General features: G+C 42.6%; 1 protein-coding gene across 2 annotated transcripts in view; it reads left to right on the forward strand.

Annotated features, from left to right (window-relative positions):
- Positions 1-6,020: 6,020 nt before the first annotated feature.
- Xkr4 (XK related 4) overlaps positions 6,021-20,962 on the forward strand; it is a 400,918-nt gene continuing 385,976 nt past the window's right edge. The window contains exon 1 of one of the 2 annotated variants that reach the window (NM_001011971.2): positions 6,021-7,263. In NM_001011971.2, coding sequence (NP_001011971.2) covers positions 6,467-7,263 — 797 coding nt within the window. In that variant the 5' untranslated portion in view covers positions 6,021-6,466. The remainder of the gene's footprint in view (positions 7,264-20,962) is intronic. The other variant, XR_010066347.1, reaches the window with a different exon arrangement.

Consider the following 20,962-nt stretch of genomic DNA (forward strand, 5'->3'; position numbering starts at 1 on the left):
TAGACAGAACAATTTGCAAATTCATCTGGAATAACAAAAAACCCAGGATAGCTAAAGCTATCCTCAACAATAAAAGGACTTCAGGGGGAATCACTATCCCTGAACTCAAGCAGTATCACAGAGCAATAGTGATAAAAACTGCATGGTATTGGTACAGAGACAGACAGATAGACCAATGGAATAGAATTCAAGACCCAGAAATGAACCCACACACCTATGGTCACTTGATTTTTCACAAAGGAGCCAAAACCATCCAATGGAAAAAAAGATAGCATTTCAGCAAATGGTGCTGGTTCAACTGGAGGTCAACATGTAGAAGAATGCAGATCGATCCATGCTTATCACCCTGTACAAAGCTTAAGTCCAAGTGGATCAAGGATCAAAGCAGACACACTCAAACTAATAGAAGAAAAACTAGGGAAGCATCTGGAACACATGGGCACTGGAAAAAATTTCCTAAACAAAACACCAATGGCTTACGCTCTAAGATCAAGAATCGACAAATGGGATCTCATAAAACTGCAAAGCTTCTGTAAGGCAAAGGACACTGTGGTTAGGACAAAACGGCAACCAACAGATTGGGAAAAGATCTTTACCAATCCTACAACAGATAGAGGACTTATATCCAAAATATACAAAGAACTCAAGAAGTTAGACTGCAGGGAAACAAATAACCCTATTAAAAATGGGGTTCAGAGCTAAACAAAGAATTCACAGCTGAGGAATGCCGAATGGCTGAGAAACACCTAAAGAAATGTTCAAATCTTTAGTCAAAAGGGAAATGCAAATCAAAACAACCCTGAGATTTCACCTCACACCAGTGAGAATGGCTAAGATCGAAAACTCAGGGGACAACAGATGCTGGCGAGGATGTTGAGAAAGAGGAACACTCCTCCATTGTTGGTGGGGTTGCAGACTGGTACAACCATTCTGGAAATCAGTCTGGAGGTTCCTCAGAAAATTGGACATTGAACTGCCTGAGGATCCAGCTATACCTCTCTTGGGCATATACCCAAAAATGCCCCAACATATAAAAAAGACACGTGCTCCACTATGTTCATCGCAGCCTTATTTATAATAGCTAGAAGCTGGAAAGAACCCAGATGCCCTTCAACAGAGGAATGGATACAGAAAATGTGGTACAGCTACACAATGGAATATTACTCAGCTATCAAAAACAACGGCTTTATGAAATTCGTAGGCAAATGGTTGGAACTGGAAAATATCATCCCGAGTGAGCTAACCCAATCACAGAAAGACATACATGGTATGCACTCACTGATAAGTGGCTATTAGCCCAAATGCTTGAATTACCCTAGATGCCTAGAACAAATGAAACTCAAGACGGATGATCAAAATGTGAATGCTTCACTCCTTCTTTAAAAGGGGAACAAGAATACCCTTGGCAGGGAAGAGAGAGGCAAAGATTAAAACAGAGACTGAACGAACACCCATTCAGAGCCTGCCCCACATGTGGCCCATACATATACAGCCACCCAATTAGACAAGATGCATGAAGCAAAGAAGTGCAGGCCGACAGGAGCCGGATGTAGATCGCTCCTGAGAGACACAGCCAGAATACAGCAAATACAGAGGCGAATGCCAGCAGCAAACCACTGAACTGAGAATAGGTCCCCCGTTGAAGGAATCAGAGAAAGAACTGGAAGAGCTTGAAGGGGCTCGAGACCCCATATGTACAACAATGCCAAGCAACCAGAGCTTCCAGGGACTAAGCCACTACCTAAAGACTATACATGGACTGACCCTGGACTCTGACCTCATAGGTAGCAATGAATATCCTAGTAAGAGCACCAGTGGAAGGGGAAGCCTGGGTCCTGATAAGACTGAACCTCCAGTGAACTAGACTGTTGGGGGGAGGGCGGCAATGGGGCGAGGGTTGGGAGGGGAACACCCATAAGGAAGGGGAGGGGGGAGGGGGATGTTTGCCCGGATACCGGGAAAGGGAATAACACTCGAAATGTATAGACGAAATACTCAAGTTAATAAAAAAATAAATAAAATGTAAAAAAAAAAAGAGATCTACAGAACCCTTCCTCTTTAATCGAGTTTTTGGGGGAGGGGCTTTGGAAGGGATTAGAGAGGAGAAGGGTGGTAGATATAAGAACCTGATAAAGTAGCCAAAACAGCATGACTATAGCACCATGTTCAAACAGTGCATCAAGCTTACAGATGTACAGAAGTCACCTGCATATAGATGATGCTTCCACTGTGCTATTTCATCAAACTGATAAGAAAATAAGAGCATATGAAGAAAAGTACAGGAACTGGTCTCATTTAAAGTACTGGAAATGAAGGAGAATTAGCAGAGGAGTAGAGCTAGGAAAAGGAAAGAAAGCCACTGAAACAGAGTGGAGAAAAGGGTGAGTATGTAGTCTAGGAAGGAATTCACCAAGAAAAGAACAGTATCCCATGTCAAATGTATCAGTCTTCATACGGGGATTCAGGAACTGGACGAGGACCACCTGTAACTTTCGGAGGCTACGCCTGGGAAATGTGCAAGAGAGGATGGGAGATAAAGAGTAAAAGAAAAGAAGTCCAGGAATATTTTTGCTGTAAAAAGCCTTCAAAAACTGCAAAAACCCAGGCTAGAAAGAAACTGGGGAGCAGAAGAAGTGGGTACAGATGCCTGCAGGTGACAGATAAAACAGTGAAATGTGTGTGCTCTGTTCTGATGGTGTTCCAATTTTTTTCTCAGTGAAATGAGGGCAAAAATGTGAAAGAATATGTCTAGAGTTTAAGTGAAAAAACCAACCAACCAACCAACCAACCATTTCAGTGGGTAGAATCTGAATGGATTAAGAAGATGGGGTGAGCCTGCTGAACAGCTGCAGGTTTCACTTTAGCTTGACAGTCAGGGGTGTAAAAGAGATGTAGTTAAGCACAGCTACGCCTCAGCCCGCAGCTCTGCATAAATGCCAACTGCACAAGCTCAGATCTGAATGAAATGGAAAGCAAGGTTTTGACCATTGTGTGGGGCCAGTGGGAGGGGACGTTTTCCCAATTGTGAGGAACTTCAGAGACTAAAATGCATTTGAGAATGAGCAGGCATGGTGCATAGAAAGGGTTAAAGCAAACAGGTGGAGGAAAAGTCTAAATTCAAGTGTAGTTTCTGGAATGAGCTGGCCATAAAATGGAGCTATTCAAAACAGGATGATTAAGGCTGAGATGATAAAGCTACAGACCAATGATAAGGTAGTGTTATATCAATATGAATTAATCTCCAGGATAAGGTCATTTACTATGAGATCACATTTCTGATAGACCAGGAATCTGTGTTGAGCAGGCGTTGATTTTGAGGTAAGTGGTGTGATCACTGTTTGTAGGTCTAATTTCAGAAGCTACACTGATACACAAAAAGGGTTAGTTATGAAGGGATGAAGGGTGGAAGAAATGGGGTGGGAGGGATGTGGCATAAATAACGTTCTGAGTATGCTGGACATGACACGGGACTGTTTCTTTGCAATTTTGAAAATGCGGTTCAGATATTACTGAATTCCAGAGATCAGAATCTCTGTTTTAGACAGAGTGAGCACTAAAGGCAGGGAGGATAAGTTTGGTGACCAATAAAAACTCTGAGTCTGAACTTTGATCTCCTATCCGTTATGTCCATCTTTTTTTGACAGGGGCAGTGATTATGGTGAAGTAAGTGAAATTAGTAACTAATTCTGAGATGTGGTTACTAGATCAATGGGATTAGAGACTATGGAGAACAATATTATGCTCAAAGCCTGGTTATATATGATCTTACCTAATCCTCATATTAATCTTGCTTATTAAATAATTTGGCAGGACCATGGGGCCAGAGATTGGCAGAGCATACCTATGAATATGCTCACTCTGACCTCTCTGTACTCCTCCTTCTAGCTCCGTGTAGCTATTTTCAGAGATGCACCAGTGTAACTTCAAAGAGTCTCTAAGTGGTTTGCAATAAATATACTAATAAGCATTACTAGCTATCTCTTTTTCAGAATCTACCAGAAAATTCTCGTAATTCCTATGTTTCCATGGGAACATTTGTCAGCACAGAATGTAGCATTCTTTGAGCTATGGAATGTTCTTTCTAGAAATTCATGCATTCACTTCACTAATATTTATTGAGCAAATAGTCTGTGCAAGTGCTGTGTTGGGGCAAAGGATTTGATCCTTTCAGTTGTACCGGAAGTGTCGATCTGATGATACCAAACACCTCAGCTACTCTGCAGAGCCTTCTGAGTCTAGTACAGTTTCAGACATTGCCTTTGACCTAGAATACACTCTGTCTCTGAGGACCTAGTTACCTAAGAGATCTCCCTAGTGGGTTTGGCACAAAGCACCATCAGCCTCAGTACACTGGAGAAGGATCTGAATTCTGGAGAAAAAGAACCGTGGTATTTTCCAAAAGGAACGTCCCATTCAAGATGGCCCAGTGTTGAAGTTGGATTTTAAAATGCCTGACGCTAAGTGACTCGGGGTGCCTCTCATCCTTGCCACCCATCTTTTACTAGAAAATTTGGTTTAGCACGTACATAAAACCACTAGGGCCCAGGGCCACAAAGTCTCCTAGGCAAAGACCAAGTAGCAGGAGCCCTGGGCACTAGTCTTTGAGGACAATTGGTCATGCATCTACTGGGTGAGAAGAATCTCAGTTTGGTCAGGTTGGTGCTAAAACAGTGGAGTGTTCCAGCACCGGGTGATGGTGTGTCAGTGAGGCTTTTTACCTGCAGAGAATGTCACTACACAGGAATGCAAACTCACCTGGAGCTGTCCAGGGGAGGGGTCAGAGAATGGGGAATGTTAAACTGTATCTCCAGATCCATAAAGAGGCTGACTGGAACTCTTCCTGGACCTATCACCACCTGCTTACTCTGAACTCCAAGTGTGTGAGTCACATTGCAGTTTAAGAATTACCCTCTTTGTCCCTTACATTTGAAAAGCTGAGAGAGGCAAACTAAAGCACAGCACGGGTTTTTCTTAATTTTAAAAAAAGTAAAGGATATCCCATATTTTACTGGGATTTAAAGATTTTTTTTTAAAAATGCAACATATTTTATTCTTACATTCTCTTCGAGGATAGATTAAATTCGAGTCATTTCTTCAGTTGTGAAACCACATAGTGAGTTTGTACGTTTATAGGTTTAAGGGAAGGTAATTGCAGTTTTGGAATAAGAGAGGTGGCATTAGCTTTGCGACCAGCAACTCCCCGTGGGGCCAATGGCTGGGCTGGTCCTCTTTCCCCTGGTTACTAGCCATGACCCTCCTCCCACTGCAGCCAGAGGTGCTGCGTTTCCCACCTGAAGTTAGGAGTAGCCCCACCAAGACATCTGCCTAGGACTGATACTTCAGGCTCATTAAACTCGCCGGTGGGGGTGGGGACGCACCCACCTCCTGAAATGGGTAGAGCCCCAGGGCCTTCGCATTTCTCCAGGCTGGGGTTTGCCAGTACAGCATCCCTGAGGCTGCCCTCTCCTTATCCCGAGGGCCCGCCCTCTGCTGCCGGCTTTGCTTTAGGTGTTCCAGCCCTACAGGTCCTCTGCCACCCAGGATCTCCAAAGCATGGCACGCCCACCACCGCTGCTAGTACAGAAGCCCAGCTTCCTAGTTGAAGCGTGCTGTTCACCCTCGCCGGCAACACACCTAGCACCGTACCACACCCAACCAGGTGCCCGAACTCCCAGTACAATACAAAGAGACCTGCTCTTCCCCATCCCTCGCCGCTGCCACGCCCGCTCGAGTCCACGGCCCCCTGCCCTCGGCGGTGGCCCAACACAGAGACTCCAACACGCGGCGCGCTCTGCCCACCCCATCCCCCCCAGCGTCAAGGAAATCCACCCAACGTTTTCCGAAATCCCACGAGCCCGGGCCTCCGACTGCTGTGCTGCTGCCCTCGGCGTCCAGCACTGGCCAGCCCGGCACCCCCACCCGCCGCTCCCCTCGATCTCGGCCCCTCCTCCGGGCCCTCCTTCTCGCCCCTCCCCAGCCGGGGTGGGAGCGGCGGCAGCTGGAAGGGAAGGGATGAGGTCATCCTCTCCCTCGGAGTCAGCTGGTGGAGGAGAGGCTGCGGGAGGAGGGAGCGCGCGCGAGGGGAGGAGAGGAATGTGCAGGTCCGAGGAGCGCCGCGGCGGCCGCTGCTGCTCCTGCTGCTGGCGGCGGCGGCGGCTCGTGCTGCAGCCGCGGGGCCGGGCTGGCGCGGAGCGCGGGCGGCTGTCAGGGGCGCGCGCGGGCCGGAGCGAGCAGCTGGGCTCGGCGCAGGCAGCCAGGCGGCGCACCTGCGGGTCCCGAGCGTGCGGCTAGCCGGGCCCAGCGCCCAGCCCCGCGGGCGGCGGCGGGCGAGCGGGCGCTGGAGTAGGAGCAGGAGAGCGGCGCGACCGGGGAAGGAAGCCGGGGCAAGGCGAGGAGGTGGCGGGAGGAGGAGACAGTAGGGACAGGTGTCAGATAAAGAAGGGCTCTCCTCCGCTGCCGAGGCATCATGGCCGCTAAGTCAGACGGGAGGCTGAAGATGAAGAAGAGCAGCGACGTGGCGTTCACCCCGCTGCAGAACTCGGACCATTCGGGCTCGGTGCAAGGACTGGCTCCAGGTTTGCCGTCGGGGACCGGAGCTGAGGACACGGAGGCGGCGGGAGGCGGCTGCTGCCCAGACGGCGGCGGTTGCTCACGCTGCTGCTGCTGCTGCGCGGGGAGCGGCGGCTCGGCGGGCTCGGGCGGCTCCAGCGGCGGCGGCCCGGGCGGCGGGGCGGGCTCGGCGGCGCTGTGCCTGCGCCTGGGCAGGGAGCAGCGGCGCTACTCGCTGTGGGACTGCCTCTGGATCCTAGCCGCCGTGGCCGTGTACTTCGCGGATGTTGGAACGGACATCTGGCTCGCTGTGGACTACTACCTGCGCGGCCAGCGCTGGTGGTTTGGGCTCACCCTCTTCTTCGTGGTTCTGGGCTCGCTCTCTGTGCAAGTGTTCAGCTTCCGCTGGTTTGTGCACGATTTCAGCACCGAGGACAGCGCCACGACCACCGCCTCCACCTGCCAGCAGCCTGGAGCGGATTGCAAGACCGTGGTCAGCAGTGGGTCTGCAGCCGGGGAAGGCGAGGCTCGTCCTTCCACGCCGCAGAGGCAAGCATCCAACGCCAGCAAGAGCAACATCGCCGCCACCAACAGCGGAAGCAACAGCAACGGGGCCACCAGGACCAGCGGCAAACACAGGTCTGCGTCCTGCTCCTTCTGCATCTGGCTCCTGCAGTCACTCATCCACATCTTGCAGCTCGGGCAAGTCTGGAGGTACTGTATCAGGGGTGGGGGGGGGGCGGTTAAAGGAGAGTACTGCTGTTTCTACATGCCTGTCCACCATGTCCACTGTTCTGCTTTTGCATGAAATCTTTCAAAAATGACTAGTAAGCCAAATCTCTCTGTGGTTATTTTCTTTTCTTAACGCTCCCTACCTAACTCATGTTAGGTGTGTGTGGGGAGTGGGGGGTAAGGGCAGGAATGTATTTGTGGTCTGTCACACTTCCCATCTTCTCATAGACTCACTAGCTTTTCTACATATGCTACAAGTCCTCCTCAGATTGTAGACTTATTATTTCAGTAGTAGAGGATTCCTCTCACACTTTCTAAAATACATTATGTAGAATTTGTGGTGTGCTTTACTTGGGTTGATTTCCTTTGTCCTGGGGGTGGGTCAGTTACAATTCTAATTGAATGGGAGTTGTTACTGCTCAAAGGTGCCCACACTTGAATGCTAACAGCTAAAGAAGTTCTAAGCTCAAAGTCCTGTTAACAAATATTTGACATATATATGCATATATAATGAATCAACATATATAATTGTGTGTGTGTGTGTGTGTGTGTGTGTGTGTGTGTACAAGTGATCAGACTTTAGGAGACTGACTTATATAGTGCACTTCTGTTTACTTTTCAGCTTCCCTGTGTCTATCTTCACATGTAACTGAGAACCTTTTAAAAAGGGCTAGCAAGCATGTTGGGTAAACTTTAATTGTGCATTTTTATTGGCTGATTTGCTGCTTATCACTTGACCCACCAAGTCTCTTGACATAGCTTTCGTTTTGCGTACACATTGAAGTACAAGACGAAACTTGTTGGGCAGGGTGGAGCCGTCACTCAGGCTTTACTGCAGAGATGTAGGAATGTGGTGGGACAATATGCTCAGAAATCTGTTCTTTTGACTTTTCTGTGTCTAGAAGGTTTGGAACACAGTGTTTAACACATAAAAAAGATATGTGTAGAAGAATATACAGGCTGTTACCTTAGCGACTCCTTGACTTTAAAGCAGCTTAGTAAATATGTAGTGTAATGTGTGGAAACTTCCTACCAAGAGGACAGACATTGGCCAGTACTCTGCACTTTGACCTGTAGGATTCTTTTTATGATAAAAGACATTGTAAGGCATTGGCATGATGAAATATCCCATAAAGAAACAGCTCAGAGCATTTAGATCATAGATTCACACACTTCTTGTTTCTGGCAAACAGCAGTGTCCTCACCTGAGGAGACTAAGTGTAGTGATCCCATTGTTCTTCCTAGAACCAATATTTGTAAAGCAGGGTGAGCATGGCCTTAGACCTCTTGCCTTAGAAAATATTCGTAGAAAAGATACTTTCTGGTAAACTGATGTACAGTGTACTGTCAGACAAATTGGTGTGGTAAAAATCTATATTTCAGACCCAGGGAGATTTTCTAAACTATCAGTTAACCGTGGCATCTCAATTTCCTACAGACAAGTATTGGAAGGCCCAGATTGGGCATTCTTCTTTAACTGGAAGTATTACTTAAGTACTCAAGTTGTTTAGTGGCTCTGATGTACAGTCTTAGCAGTTTTAATCTAGCAGTGTGGTACAGAAAACTTAACATCCTATCTGGTAACTTGTGAAAACTTTATAAAAGATTTTGAAAATTGCTTCCTTTTGATTATCTGTAAATGAGCAATAGAAGTACTTATTAGTTATAGTCGCTAAACACCCGTGCATGCTTCCTACAAATTGACATTTCCTGAGAAGCATGTGGTGTCAAACTCAGAAGTCATTTTAATCATAATGTTTATTAGACTTATGAATCTAAACATTGTTCCAATTGAAAAAAATGCTTCATCTCGCCAGGAAATTATGTGAAGAAAGTAAGAAGTAGGAAAACGTGGAGGACAATATCACAATGAGACAGTAGCCACTGGGTCAGTGGGTCTAATGGAGGACTCATGAGGGGGCAGAAAGTGAAAGGGTAGGGTTGAACATAGAAAGGAAACCACAGGTTGTTAGACAAGTATGTTACTGGCTGAACCTTGGAGAAACATGTGGCTCTCTTTTTGTTAAGATCCCTACAACATATTCCTGAGAGACTCTAGGGTTTATTTTGATAACTGGCTCATCTGAGTTGAGCGGTTCTTTTTGGAAATATCAGGCCTTTGTCATCACTGTGAAATGAGATGTCCACTCTGGAAATCTGAATTGTTTTTTGACCCATTGTTTTGTTTTGCTTAAAACATTTGAGGAATCTCATGGGAATCTTGTACAACTATGATCTAAAAGAAGCCTCTTTATTTCTTGAAATTATGCTTACTTTGAATGAATGTGGATAACTGTAAAGAATGAGGAGGAATGTGAAATTCAATCATCAGAGACTTTTTTGATATGTTCCAGTTTCTCCATGTTAAACATTTGAATAGAACTTTTGGGGGGGCAGGTACCTTTCATAATAAGTAATCAAAAGGGACTCATCTAAGAGTATTGTATTGGATCCAGTGTAATATCCAGTGTAGACCACCATACATCTTTAAATTAAAGTATTCCTTAGCCTGTTCCAGCTCTACTTTTCAAAGCATTCTATAAAAACATTACACTAACACCAGGGTATTGAGTGTTTTAAAGCTCAGATGTCATTATTCATGTTTTAGCATGCTGCTATCTTGAATAAGATAGATTTTTATTGAGATTGCTAAACTTTTGTTGCATTTGTCATGAAATCGTAGCTATTTTAGGGAAGGATCAGAGTCTAAAAATCTTTCTATATCCAAAACCTTTTAAAATAGCATCCATGGATTTGTTTGTTCTGAAATAAGCCACTTGAAACATCGTGAACAAAATTTGCATGTTTGTACATGTGTTATGAATACATGAAAGCAATGATACACGCTCATTTTAATTAACGTTTACTGATGGGAAATTAATGGAAGCTTTTACAGACATAGGAGGTGGTGCTGTGAAGGGGCCACACACAATAATGAAGTGAGATTTGCTACCACGTGGAAAGAGCAACCATAACTCTAAGGAACGGTGCCTGCAAATGAATGAGAACATGCTTCTTTATTATTCTCTTTATATAATTTCAGAATGACTAAGAATGCAGATCAGCCAGTGGGAATATGAATGGCACATTTGTTAACTCTGCCTTTAGTAAGTGCTATTCCTAAGCCTGGGCTAAAACAGTGATGGTAATATTACCAGGAAATGTTAAATTCTCACCTTTTAATATCCTCATAAATTGGAAGGGACTGGGCAGTATCTCTTTGTATAGAACTGGCCTAGAATTACTTTGTATTTTCTAGGGTCGCCCTGATAACTCACATTATATCTAGCATTCAGAACCATGTTCGTCTTACTCTAAAGTTGATGTTCTTTCTGGATTAATTGGCTAACTCCCTGTGTCCGCTTCGATGATAATGACAACAGTATGCTGGTTTTTCTGGAGGTTGGAAGGTAGAAATGGAGTTGCAGTTTAGCTAGGTGGAGGAATCTTTTCAGTAGTCACACATCAGATAAGGGCAGACTAGAGACATGTGCTCAGTCTGAGTCATGCCCTACTCTGGCTGCATCACTGGGTTATTGCATCAAGCCCTGGCTTTGTAGCATGATCCTATGGTAGCTCTTATGATTAGGTGGTACAACGTAAGTGAATATGCAGATAGCAATTTTAAATAATGCTGGTCCAAGAGAAAAGAAAGATGCAGAAAACAGAACATAGGTCACACTGTAAACTTTTAACTGATTCAGCATTAGTCTTGAATTCTGACAATATTGGTGCCATTTTCTGGTTAATTGAATAACCACTTTTTGTACATTTGCGTTTCTTCTTTGTACATACATATTATTTTATTTCATCAACCTATATTGAATATGTACAGAGTGAAACACACTGTTCTAGATACTAATTTTCCCAAGGTGGATAAAATATACATCATGGTATCTGCTTTCTCATGAGGAAGACAGAATACATACAAAATACATTAAAAATAAGTTTAAGCCCTTCAATAGAAACAAGAAATTCAAATAACCTTGATGGTTCATATGAGGCAGGAGATGTCTTTATAAGAGTTTAAACAATGATAAGACATTATGATTCACTTTATAGCCTTGAGAACAACTAAACATAAAGGCTGAGAGCAAAAAAAAAAAAAAAAAAACCGATATGGATAAGAAATGTGTGCGCCAAAACACAGAGTTGGGGAGAGTAGCTAGAGAAAAGACTGAATAGAGATTGAGATTTTATTCTGAAGTCAAGGAGGAACCTTTGAAGGATTACAAAGGACAGGGGCTTACAAATGTGTTACAACATTGTTTTATTCAAAGCAAATTTCACAGTTGAAAGTCTCAGAAGAGATGTCATTATCTCCTTTGATTGAACAATGTCTCTTCCATTCATAAATACACAAACTTCACAGGGCTTGATTTAGGTATTATTGAAACATATAAAGAAACACCATTTATCGAAGGGTTATTTCTCAAAGAAACGGAATGTTCAGCTCTGTGTATATAAAAGAAAGTTCTGTGTCAAAATGCATTTGGGGGTTTGCTGTTGTTTCAATGAGCTTTCCCACCCAGGGTATGGTAGAGTTTACTTTGTATAATTTGCTTTTCTTGATCTGTTAGGAGCAATTTTGCTAGTACTTTAAAATCTCTAAGAAGCTTGTTCTATTTTTTTTATTTGATCCTCAACTCATGTTTGAGGTCACACATCCATTTTACATATATGGAAATTGAAACAGAGACTTCTGAAGGTTATCCTCTCTAGATATCATGGTTCTGTGCAGATCCTAGACTTTAATATTCCCAGTTGAGGGTCGGGGGGAGGGGGAAGCAAGCTTAAAACAGTCAACAAAGAAAGCTGAGGGTGATGATGGAGGTAGAAAAGAAATAGGAAAATATGAGAGTGCTCCAATAAGAGGTGAAGACTCCTCATGGAAAGAGATGAGCGCATGTGGAGGCCCTCTGCCAAACGAGGAGGAAAGACTGAGCATGTGGCTTTACTGGTGGAGCACTTTGAATCTATACCAATAAAACTACCAAAAAACAGACAAGAACACAAAAGGAAAGAAGTCATGAAAAGAGATTTTCAAAGGAATTAAGTAAAAAAAACACCCACTTTCTGTAATTGGAGGGCCTCAACAATTAAAAATTACGCTACTTAATGCCAAGGTTGAGACACTTGTGTTTCGGGTGGAAGGCTGTGCTGTGCGTAGAGGGGTTGCTGGACAACTTCTCTTCGAGGCTTGAGCTCTTGTGACCATTCCCATCATTATATTCAGCTCCAAACTAAGCTTTTCGTGGATAAAGGAAGCAGAAAGCCTTTTTCCTTCAATCTGGCACTTGTGCCAGTTTAAAGCGATCTGTTGGTTTATGGACCTACTCTCTTCCCTAGAGCATCACAAATCCCAGTAATGGCCCCAGTAATCTCAGAGTTAGCTGATGGGTATAAATTCACACACACAGAGCTCCCTGTGCATTTACAAGGATTTCTCTATGAGTTGGAATAATTTACCTTCGGTAGGTGTATCTGTGTGTCATCCTTTTGATAATTAGAGGAAGAGTCCAAAGCTGATTGTATTTGCTTCATTAGAATGAATATTTTACACTCATTATTCCTCCATAGCATCTCAGCCTAGCTTATCGAGGCAATTGAATATAGCACCTAGGTGACTGTGTATTCCCTTGGTTTTAAACATTATCTATAAATCATTTGGATAGTAGTAATTTTGAAGACTTTTGATCAGTTACTTAAAAAACATTTTATTGGGGTTTGGGAGATGGCTCACTAGTTAAGTACTGCTGATCTTGCAGAGGATCTCTGTTGAATTCCCAGCATCCACTTGACAGATCACAACTGTAACTGCAGTCTCAGAGGATCCCATGCCCTCTTCTGACCTCTGCTAGCAGTAAACACTCATGTAGTGCCAAGACATGCATACAAGCCAAACACTCATCGCATAAGATAAAATAAATAAATCTTTAAAGATTCACATTGACAAAATTTTCAACATATTTGCTGTTAAACATTTTATGCTTTACAATAAAGACACCAGATAGTCTGTAAACCTAAATAGCACACATTACCATCTAACTGTGCAGTAACTTGTCTTTATATACTCACTTGCTAATCAGGCTACCCGTTTCTTTTACTTGTTTTAGAAAGCCATGTAGCTTACTCACTAGACCCACAAAGGCAAGGCTTGGGCCTTAGGATAGGATTGGTTGTTCTGCAGTGTGAAATGTGAAGTAATGTACAGAGCCAGTCGTGAGGATAAGAAGTACTTACCAGGTCTGAGTTTACAGTTCTGATGAGTTCTTAGATCTGAAGAAAAACCATGGCCAACAATTGTTGGCTGCTCTTTATATATTAGATTAGGGTCCTTCATGAATCTGACCACCCTAACCAAACCTCACCTCATTCCATCTACTGGAAGGCATCTCTGATACCTTTAGGGTATGGTCAGTTGGAGAGGTGACCATCAGAGTGAAGATGAAGTTCTTCTAGTGATTTACATAGAGAAAAATACATCTCCCTGATCTTGTTGTGAACTGTCGATAAAGCCCAGGCTGAGCTTGCTGCTTGGTGGTTTTGCTGGTTTTGTTGTTTAATGGTGCAGTGTATTGGAAAAGGTGCAGTGTTTTCTAGAACTGATAGAATAAATCAGCCTACCTCCATTTCAGTTTGCAAATACTAGGAAAGAAGGAGTAAAATGTATTTTTGTAGTCACTCTCTGAAGGAAAAAAATGCATCTACAAGCCTGGATTATAGTTCTATTCTTGGTGATAAATCAGTGAGCTTGGGGAAGCTTTGGGGTCCATGTTTTTGTTTAAATCTTAATTATATTTGGCTGATAGTATCTTTTCGTGAGGATTAGCTGGCCGTCTTTTGGGGTCTTAACCTCCTTTTCAAAGTTTGTAGCCTTATCATAAAGCATAATTCTATATACATAGTTACCATAGAGAAATTGATGTTGTTAAACACTCTGACCTAAGGTAAAGGTGGATAAAATTGGTAATTTAAACTGATAGTGTTAGAACTGTATGCATCCTAAGTAGTGGGATAAAGTTATAGTTAGATTGTAACTGATGAGACTATTTACAGATATATTTATACTTTTGAACTAAACTCGGTTTCAGAGAAGATGGTTTAACCATGCAGAAGCTGAAGTTTTACTAGGACATGTGCCACTCTGCATGATACATAGCACCGCTTCCACAATGCCTCAAAGCTTAGATCTTTCAGTTCACACCTGTCTTACTCTTAGGTTCTCCTTTAAAGGATATCCTTGATCAAAATTATTATCTATGGTTCTTTCCAAGTCTAAAATTCTGATTCTCTTCATGCTATAAATTCTTTTATGTATCTGATTCCCAGAGTGTATATACAAGGAAGTCCACATTAGTTCCTTCAGGGCCCTTGAGATAGACTCTTTTGTTTCTGTAAGTCACAAGAGATTTACAGTGGGCTTTTCAGGTTTGATAGTAATGTTGTCAGAACTTCTATGAGCTGAAATGACTTGCACATGAGGACAGAACCATAAACTGTAATGAACCTGCCATTATGTCATTCTCAAATTTTAGTTCCAATCAAATGAAACTGTTCTCATAAAAGCACATACTAAAGTATTGGAAATGGGTGCTAAAAGTGCTGTATTCACCAATTCCAAAATGTATATCATACAAACTTGGGAATTCAAAATTGCCATCTATTCATAGTGTGCCCCGCTGTAGCTCTGTCATTAACAAATAAGAACAGTGCTTCTGAGGTTTTGAACGCGTTCTCTGCAAGGAGAGTAAGAAGTCCATTGCCAAAGCTAGATTTACTTTACAATTAAAATTGGGTTATAATGTCACTCACAATGTGCTGGGAACTGAATTCAAGCTCTCTGTGAGATGTCATACTTGGGCCCATTCTGGGACAGATTGCACTCTGTTACAAAAGATGCATGTGTCAAACTTTCTTGGGTGGAAACTACCTGGATTCCTAAATATTAGAATAAGTTCTAATTCCATGTCAACATTTGAGATTTGAACAGTTGTAAAAAAAAAACAATTAAGCACTTATTTTAAGATTTCTGAACTGAGTATTATGTCAAAGTATATTCCAGTCTTTGTGGTTTATAAGCAGGCTGCTTGAACCAGTTCTGCTTCTTTTGTTCAATTTAAACACATGCTGAATCTCTCTGCCAGGAGATTTCTTTTGTGTAAGTGCAACAGTGGGCAATGTGTGAGGTGTGTGAAGATGAGTCAAACAAAGTCACCCACATGTAGAAAAGAGGGATAGACACAGAGTATGCCTTGTAAAAGACTTTAGGTGACTTTGCTTTGACTTCCTATCAAGTGTACTCTATTTACATGGGACAACAATGCCTATTTGAGTTGCCAACCTGAGAGATTTCATTTACATTGAAGCACAATTTGACTGGCTCCTTTCCTTTGCAGCTTTGACAATAGTCATGAGTAAAGATCCCAGTTTGAGGCTCAATTCTTTTCAGATTTCCAATCTTTCTTGTAGCAGAGAGTAAACAGTCAAAGCCAAGGAGGCAGTTGGAGCATAACGGTCCAAAGGCACTCTCCCATAATGCCAGCCATTAGTTCCTGGCACAGCACTGTATCATTGTGACAGTGATATGGAAGAGGGGATCTTCAGGGAAACAGGGAAAAGAACTTGGAAAAGCTTCTTTTGTCTTAATAGACTTTCAGCCTGTTAATTAATTTCCTGTTTTGCAAAAGTAAAATTAATAACCATCATTTAGAAAATGTAGGTCAATTCAAAAAGGCTTCCCCCAAACAATTTATCACCATTGGAGCTGCTACTGTAGCACAGATGAGAAGTGAGTCTCCTGAGGTTTTGTATTTCTAGGGGAGGTACTACTATTAAAAGTGGCAGTCACAAGTAACTTGTGGGTTTTTTTTTCCTTTCTGATAAAAGGATGGACTGGCTCAACATTTACTCAAGACTTAGAACAGTAGCCTAGCACTGACTAATGAGTGTACACACTAGAAGTGTTCTTATTTTGAAAAACAATCAAACAGCAACACTTAGCCGAAGTAATGTTACTTGCCTACTGTAAGGTTGAAATCACTTGAGTAGGGAGGCTGGAGCCTGCTTTTGTTATCAGATAAGCATACCCAAACATTCTCCAATTTGCACCTAAGATTTGCACCTAAGAGCCATCCTTAGGTCCACTCTATTAGCTGGAGAAAGAAGAAATTTAGCAAAGAGAGAAATAAACAAAAGCAGAGAATTTTATTCCATATCTAATATGGATGGGTTTTCAAATCTTAGAAACAGGAGTGGGGACATAACAATGAAGGCATTATTAAACTATGTCACCACCAAGCTTAGAGTAGTGTTTCATCAGTTTTCCCAAGTTCCTGACAAATGTGTCCATTCTATTGTAAAAAGAAGCAAAGTTTGAGTTGCAAAAGTGATCAGGCTGAGGAGACAGACTCGATATTGTGAGTGCCAGTGGGCTGTGCTGTTGGAGGGCTTTTGACTAGAGATTTTGAATTTCCTGTAACTTTGCTCTATTGCCTTTGCTCCACGAAGTGGCCATGCTACCAGCTCCCACCCAGCTTCCCTTGAATCCTCAGATAAAACACACACACACACACACACACACACACACACACACACACACACACACACACCGTTGTTCATTTTCAACCTGTCTTCTTGGCACAATTAATTGCTGTGCACTACTATCTCAAGTCTGGAAAAGTGTGCCCTTATCAATACTCTTAGCTTCGTACCTCTCACCTGCAGTAAACTTCAGTAGCTGGCTTTTTCTCCCTCCAAGGCATGGCAAAACATTCTCTCCCTCTCCCTTTCCCCCCTCCCCCTCCCCCTCCTCCCTCCCCTCCTCCTCCCCTCCCCCTCCTCCTCCTCCCCCCTCCTCCTCCCTCCCCTCCTCCTCCCTACCTCCTCCTCCCTCTTCTTGTGTCTCCTTTTTTCCCTCCAGGGACCCGGAAGTCCCACCTGTACCTTCAGTCTTGCAATTGGACCATGGCTTGTGTCTTTTTTAACTGACAGATCAAGAACTAATTGGGAACAGGACCTTAGCATCAAAAACTGCACCTACAATTTTTATTATAAGAACAAAGCAGGAAATCACCGTTCCTAGGGGTCAACCAAGCACACATAATTTAATGGAGAGAATATAGACTAAGAGCCAAGCATAACTTTGTGGTAAAAGTCATGTGTTCCTTAATTAAAATTTTGAGAGGAAAAGTGACTGAGATCTCCCATCTTTAATGGAGTTCTAAATATTTACAGATGTACAATGACATTTTTAAGGATGGGGTTCAAGTCTGAACACAGTTCATATATACAATACATGAACTTTCAATACACTCTATACATGTGCCTGCTTCTAATTTTATGCATTATTTTAGAGTAATTTTATTTATGAAGTCAAATTAGCACATCTTGACATATCAGAGAACAGATATAACTCTTACAACCACTTGTCTAGTTTAGTTTTGTCAATTTGAAACAAACTAGAGATGCCTGAAAAGAGAAAATGCATTACTTCTATCAGATTGGTTTATGGGCATTGTCTACGGGATATTTTTTGATTAATGATATATGTGAGAGGGCTCAGCCCAATGTGGGCAATGCCACCACTGGACATGTAGTCCTGGTGATATAAAAGAATAAGCTGAACAAGAGCTAGGAGCAAGCCAGTAAGCAGTGCCTCCATGGACACTGCTTCAGTTCTTGCCTCCAGGATTTTGCCTTTGGTTCCCCTCTTGACATCTCCTGATGATAGTCTATAAGCTGTAAGCCAAATAAACCCTTTCCTCCTCAAGCTGCTTTTAATTGGAATGTGTTATCACAGCAACCAACATCAGTTCCTCATTCTTAGGGCTGACTACCAAGGTCGAGCTGTCAAAATTCTTTATTTGGCTACACTGACCAATATGTCCAAGAGGGATTTACCAACTCACCATAGCACAAACTTCCCCCTTTTTTTCTCCTTAAAAATTATTCCTGGCTAGGTGTGGTGGCCCATATCTTTAATCCCAGCACCCTCTGTGAGTTCAATGACAGCCTACTCAGGACAGCCAAAACTGTTATACAGAGAAATCCTGTATCAAAAACAAAGAATCAAAAACAAAATAAATAAAACAAAACAAATATCAAAAACAAACAAAAACAAACAAACAAAACAAAACACCACTACTGCAGAGCCCACTGCCCATTCAGATTTAGTCACACTGTCTATCTTGCATAATAAAGGATCTTTTTGTGCAGGAAATTAGTGTGTGGATGTGTTCTGTGCCAAACTAACCTGGGGATGGGAAGGAACATCCTAGGGCAGTGCACAGGTCCCTTCAGTCTTTAGTAGACGTAGGTGATAATTTGAAATAGAGGGTATCAAATGCAAAGCTCTAGTGCTTCAAAATGGACAGAGGGACTTTCGGCTAATTTTTACTCTCAATATATAGTTTCCTCATGATCAAACATTAAGAAGAAGGCAAAGATTGGAGGTTTAGTTCTAACTCCACAGCAGAGAGGAGTAGTAGACCCCATACAATATCACACTTGACAATATTTGTGACATACAAAGCCACTAAGAGTTCCTTGACTAAATTACTTTAATCATTTTCCAGGACTAGAACAAAAACAATTGATTAGTAATAAGCTTTTAATTATGGATCCACATGCATCTGTTTAAATTTATAATAGAAAGAATATGAGAAAAGAGAATGTTTCCAAATTTACTAGCTAAGGAAGGATTTTGTACTACTAGAACTGTGGCCTTGCTACTGGGGGTGCTGGACCTATGCATGTGCAGCTTTAGGGGGACTCTCAGAAATACAGAATCTGTGTTCTACACCAGACTTAATGAATAACGACCTGCATTGTATAAGGACCCAAGTGATTAGTAAGCATAGGGACCTGAAAAGTACAAGGCAATACCTGTCAGTTCAGAAGTGTAATCATTCCCTTAAGTGGTCAAGGATGGTTAATTTGAGTTGGAATTTATCACAAACTAGATTATCCAGACACCATAACTGTCTTTTGTCCTTTGGTTCAAGGTTAGCTCATCTAGCATGGTGGTAGGAGTTGTTGCTTAGACACTTGAGACCCACGGATGACTTAGGTGAGTACACCACCACTTCCGCCTCCACCCCACACGGAGAAATTGCTCTGAAGATAATACTTTAAACAAAAATGTGAAGTCTTCTTCTAAGGAATGATTCAAAGCATTTAAACCTTTATTTATGTGGGTTTGGGGATGGAAAGATTGCTTACTGGTTAAGAGCAAGAGTTGTTCTTAAAGAAGATCTGAGTTCAGTTCCAAGCACACCTACATCGGGTAACTCACAACTACCTGTAACTCTATATTCAAGGTATCCAATGCCCTCTCTGTCTTCTACAGGGACCTGCTTTCAACTGCACGTGTACACACACACACACACACACACACACACACACACACACACACACACACACACAAACACTTTAAAAACTGCCTGAGCATTCATGTTTTTTCATGTCTGAGAATTGACCACTATGAAGTTAATTTGATGTCTTGAATGCCTTTCTTTTGCAGGGGCATATACAGTCAAGGTCCTGTGTAATTTCTGTCTTGGGGGAAGGAACTGTCAGCTTCGTGGTGTGAACTTTGGCAGTGTAGGAGGTGGATGTTAAGGAAAGCAAGGGATGCATAGTAAGAGATGCTGGAAGGATACAAATGGCATGTGTTTGCTCAGAAAAGCAGAGTGGGCTTGTAGTGACACCACACTCATATTTTTCTGAATTAGGAATTGTCTTGAAGATCAGCAAAGGCAACATGAGTTTCCCTTTGGTACAGAGGGATGAAATTTTTGGAGATCCCTAATTTCATTCTCAGTACTGTCTATACTGGGAAAGAAGGCTGAAACAGAAACTATGTCTCCAAGCCTAAAACAATTACAAATTCTAGCCACAAAGTCTGGGTATTAATGCACAACAATATAGAGTGTTTTCTCATGAACAAATGTTGCCTTGTAGTTCACTGTCTCACAACCTGTGAGGCCCCCAAGACACAGGCGTGGTATGAGAAATATCTGTGCTGGTGTCCTCCCAACAGAGAAATGCAACCTTCAACAAAAAGGCAAAATAGGTGTCTTTGTTTTATTTTATTTTAAATGTATTTTACTACTGATGTCTATATGTGGTCGATGGTGAAGACCTGCATGTCAGGATGTGCATGTGGAGGTCAGGGGACCAACTTCTTGGAGTTGGTTCTGTTCCTCTAACTTTATGTGGCTTTCAGGAATAGAACTAAGGTCAACCAGCTGTGTGCTCAATGAACCATCTTGTCTGCCCAGTGTCTACAGATTAGAATGGAGTGATAGTGAGAATAGTGACTGTGATGGTTTACATAGACTCCATCCAGGGAATGGCACTATTAGGTGTGACCCTGTTGAAGTAAGTGTGGACTTGTTGGAGAGTAGATGTGTCACTGTGGGTGCGGGCATTAAGAACTTCATCCTGGCTTCCTGGAAGGGAATATTCTGCTAGCAGCCTTCAGATGAAGATGTAGAGCTCTCAGCTCCTCTTGCTTGCATGCCACCATGATCCTACGTTCATAATGGACTGAACCTCTGAATCTGAAAGCTGGCCCCAATTAAATATTGTTCCTCCTGAGTTGCCTTAGTCATAGTGTCTGTTCAGAGCAGTAAAACCCTAACTATAAATGTGACTTAGTACACATGTATATCTGTGC

The sequence above is a fragment of the Rattus norvegicus genome, chromosome 5 (genome assembly GCF_036323735.1).
Source record: "Rattus norvegicus strain BN/NHsdMcwi chromosome 5, GRCr8, whole genome shotgun sequence".
Classification (NCBI taxonomy): Eukaryota; Metazoa; Chordata; class Mammalia; order Rodentia; family Muridae; genus Rattus; species Rattus norvegicus.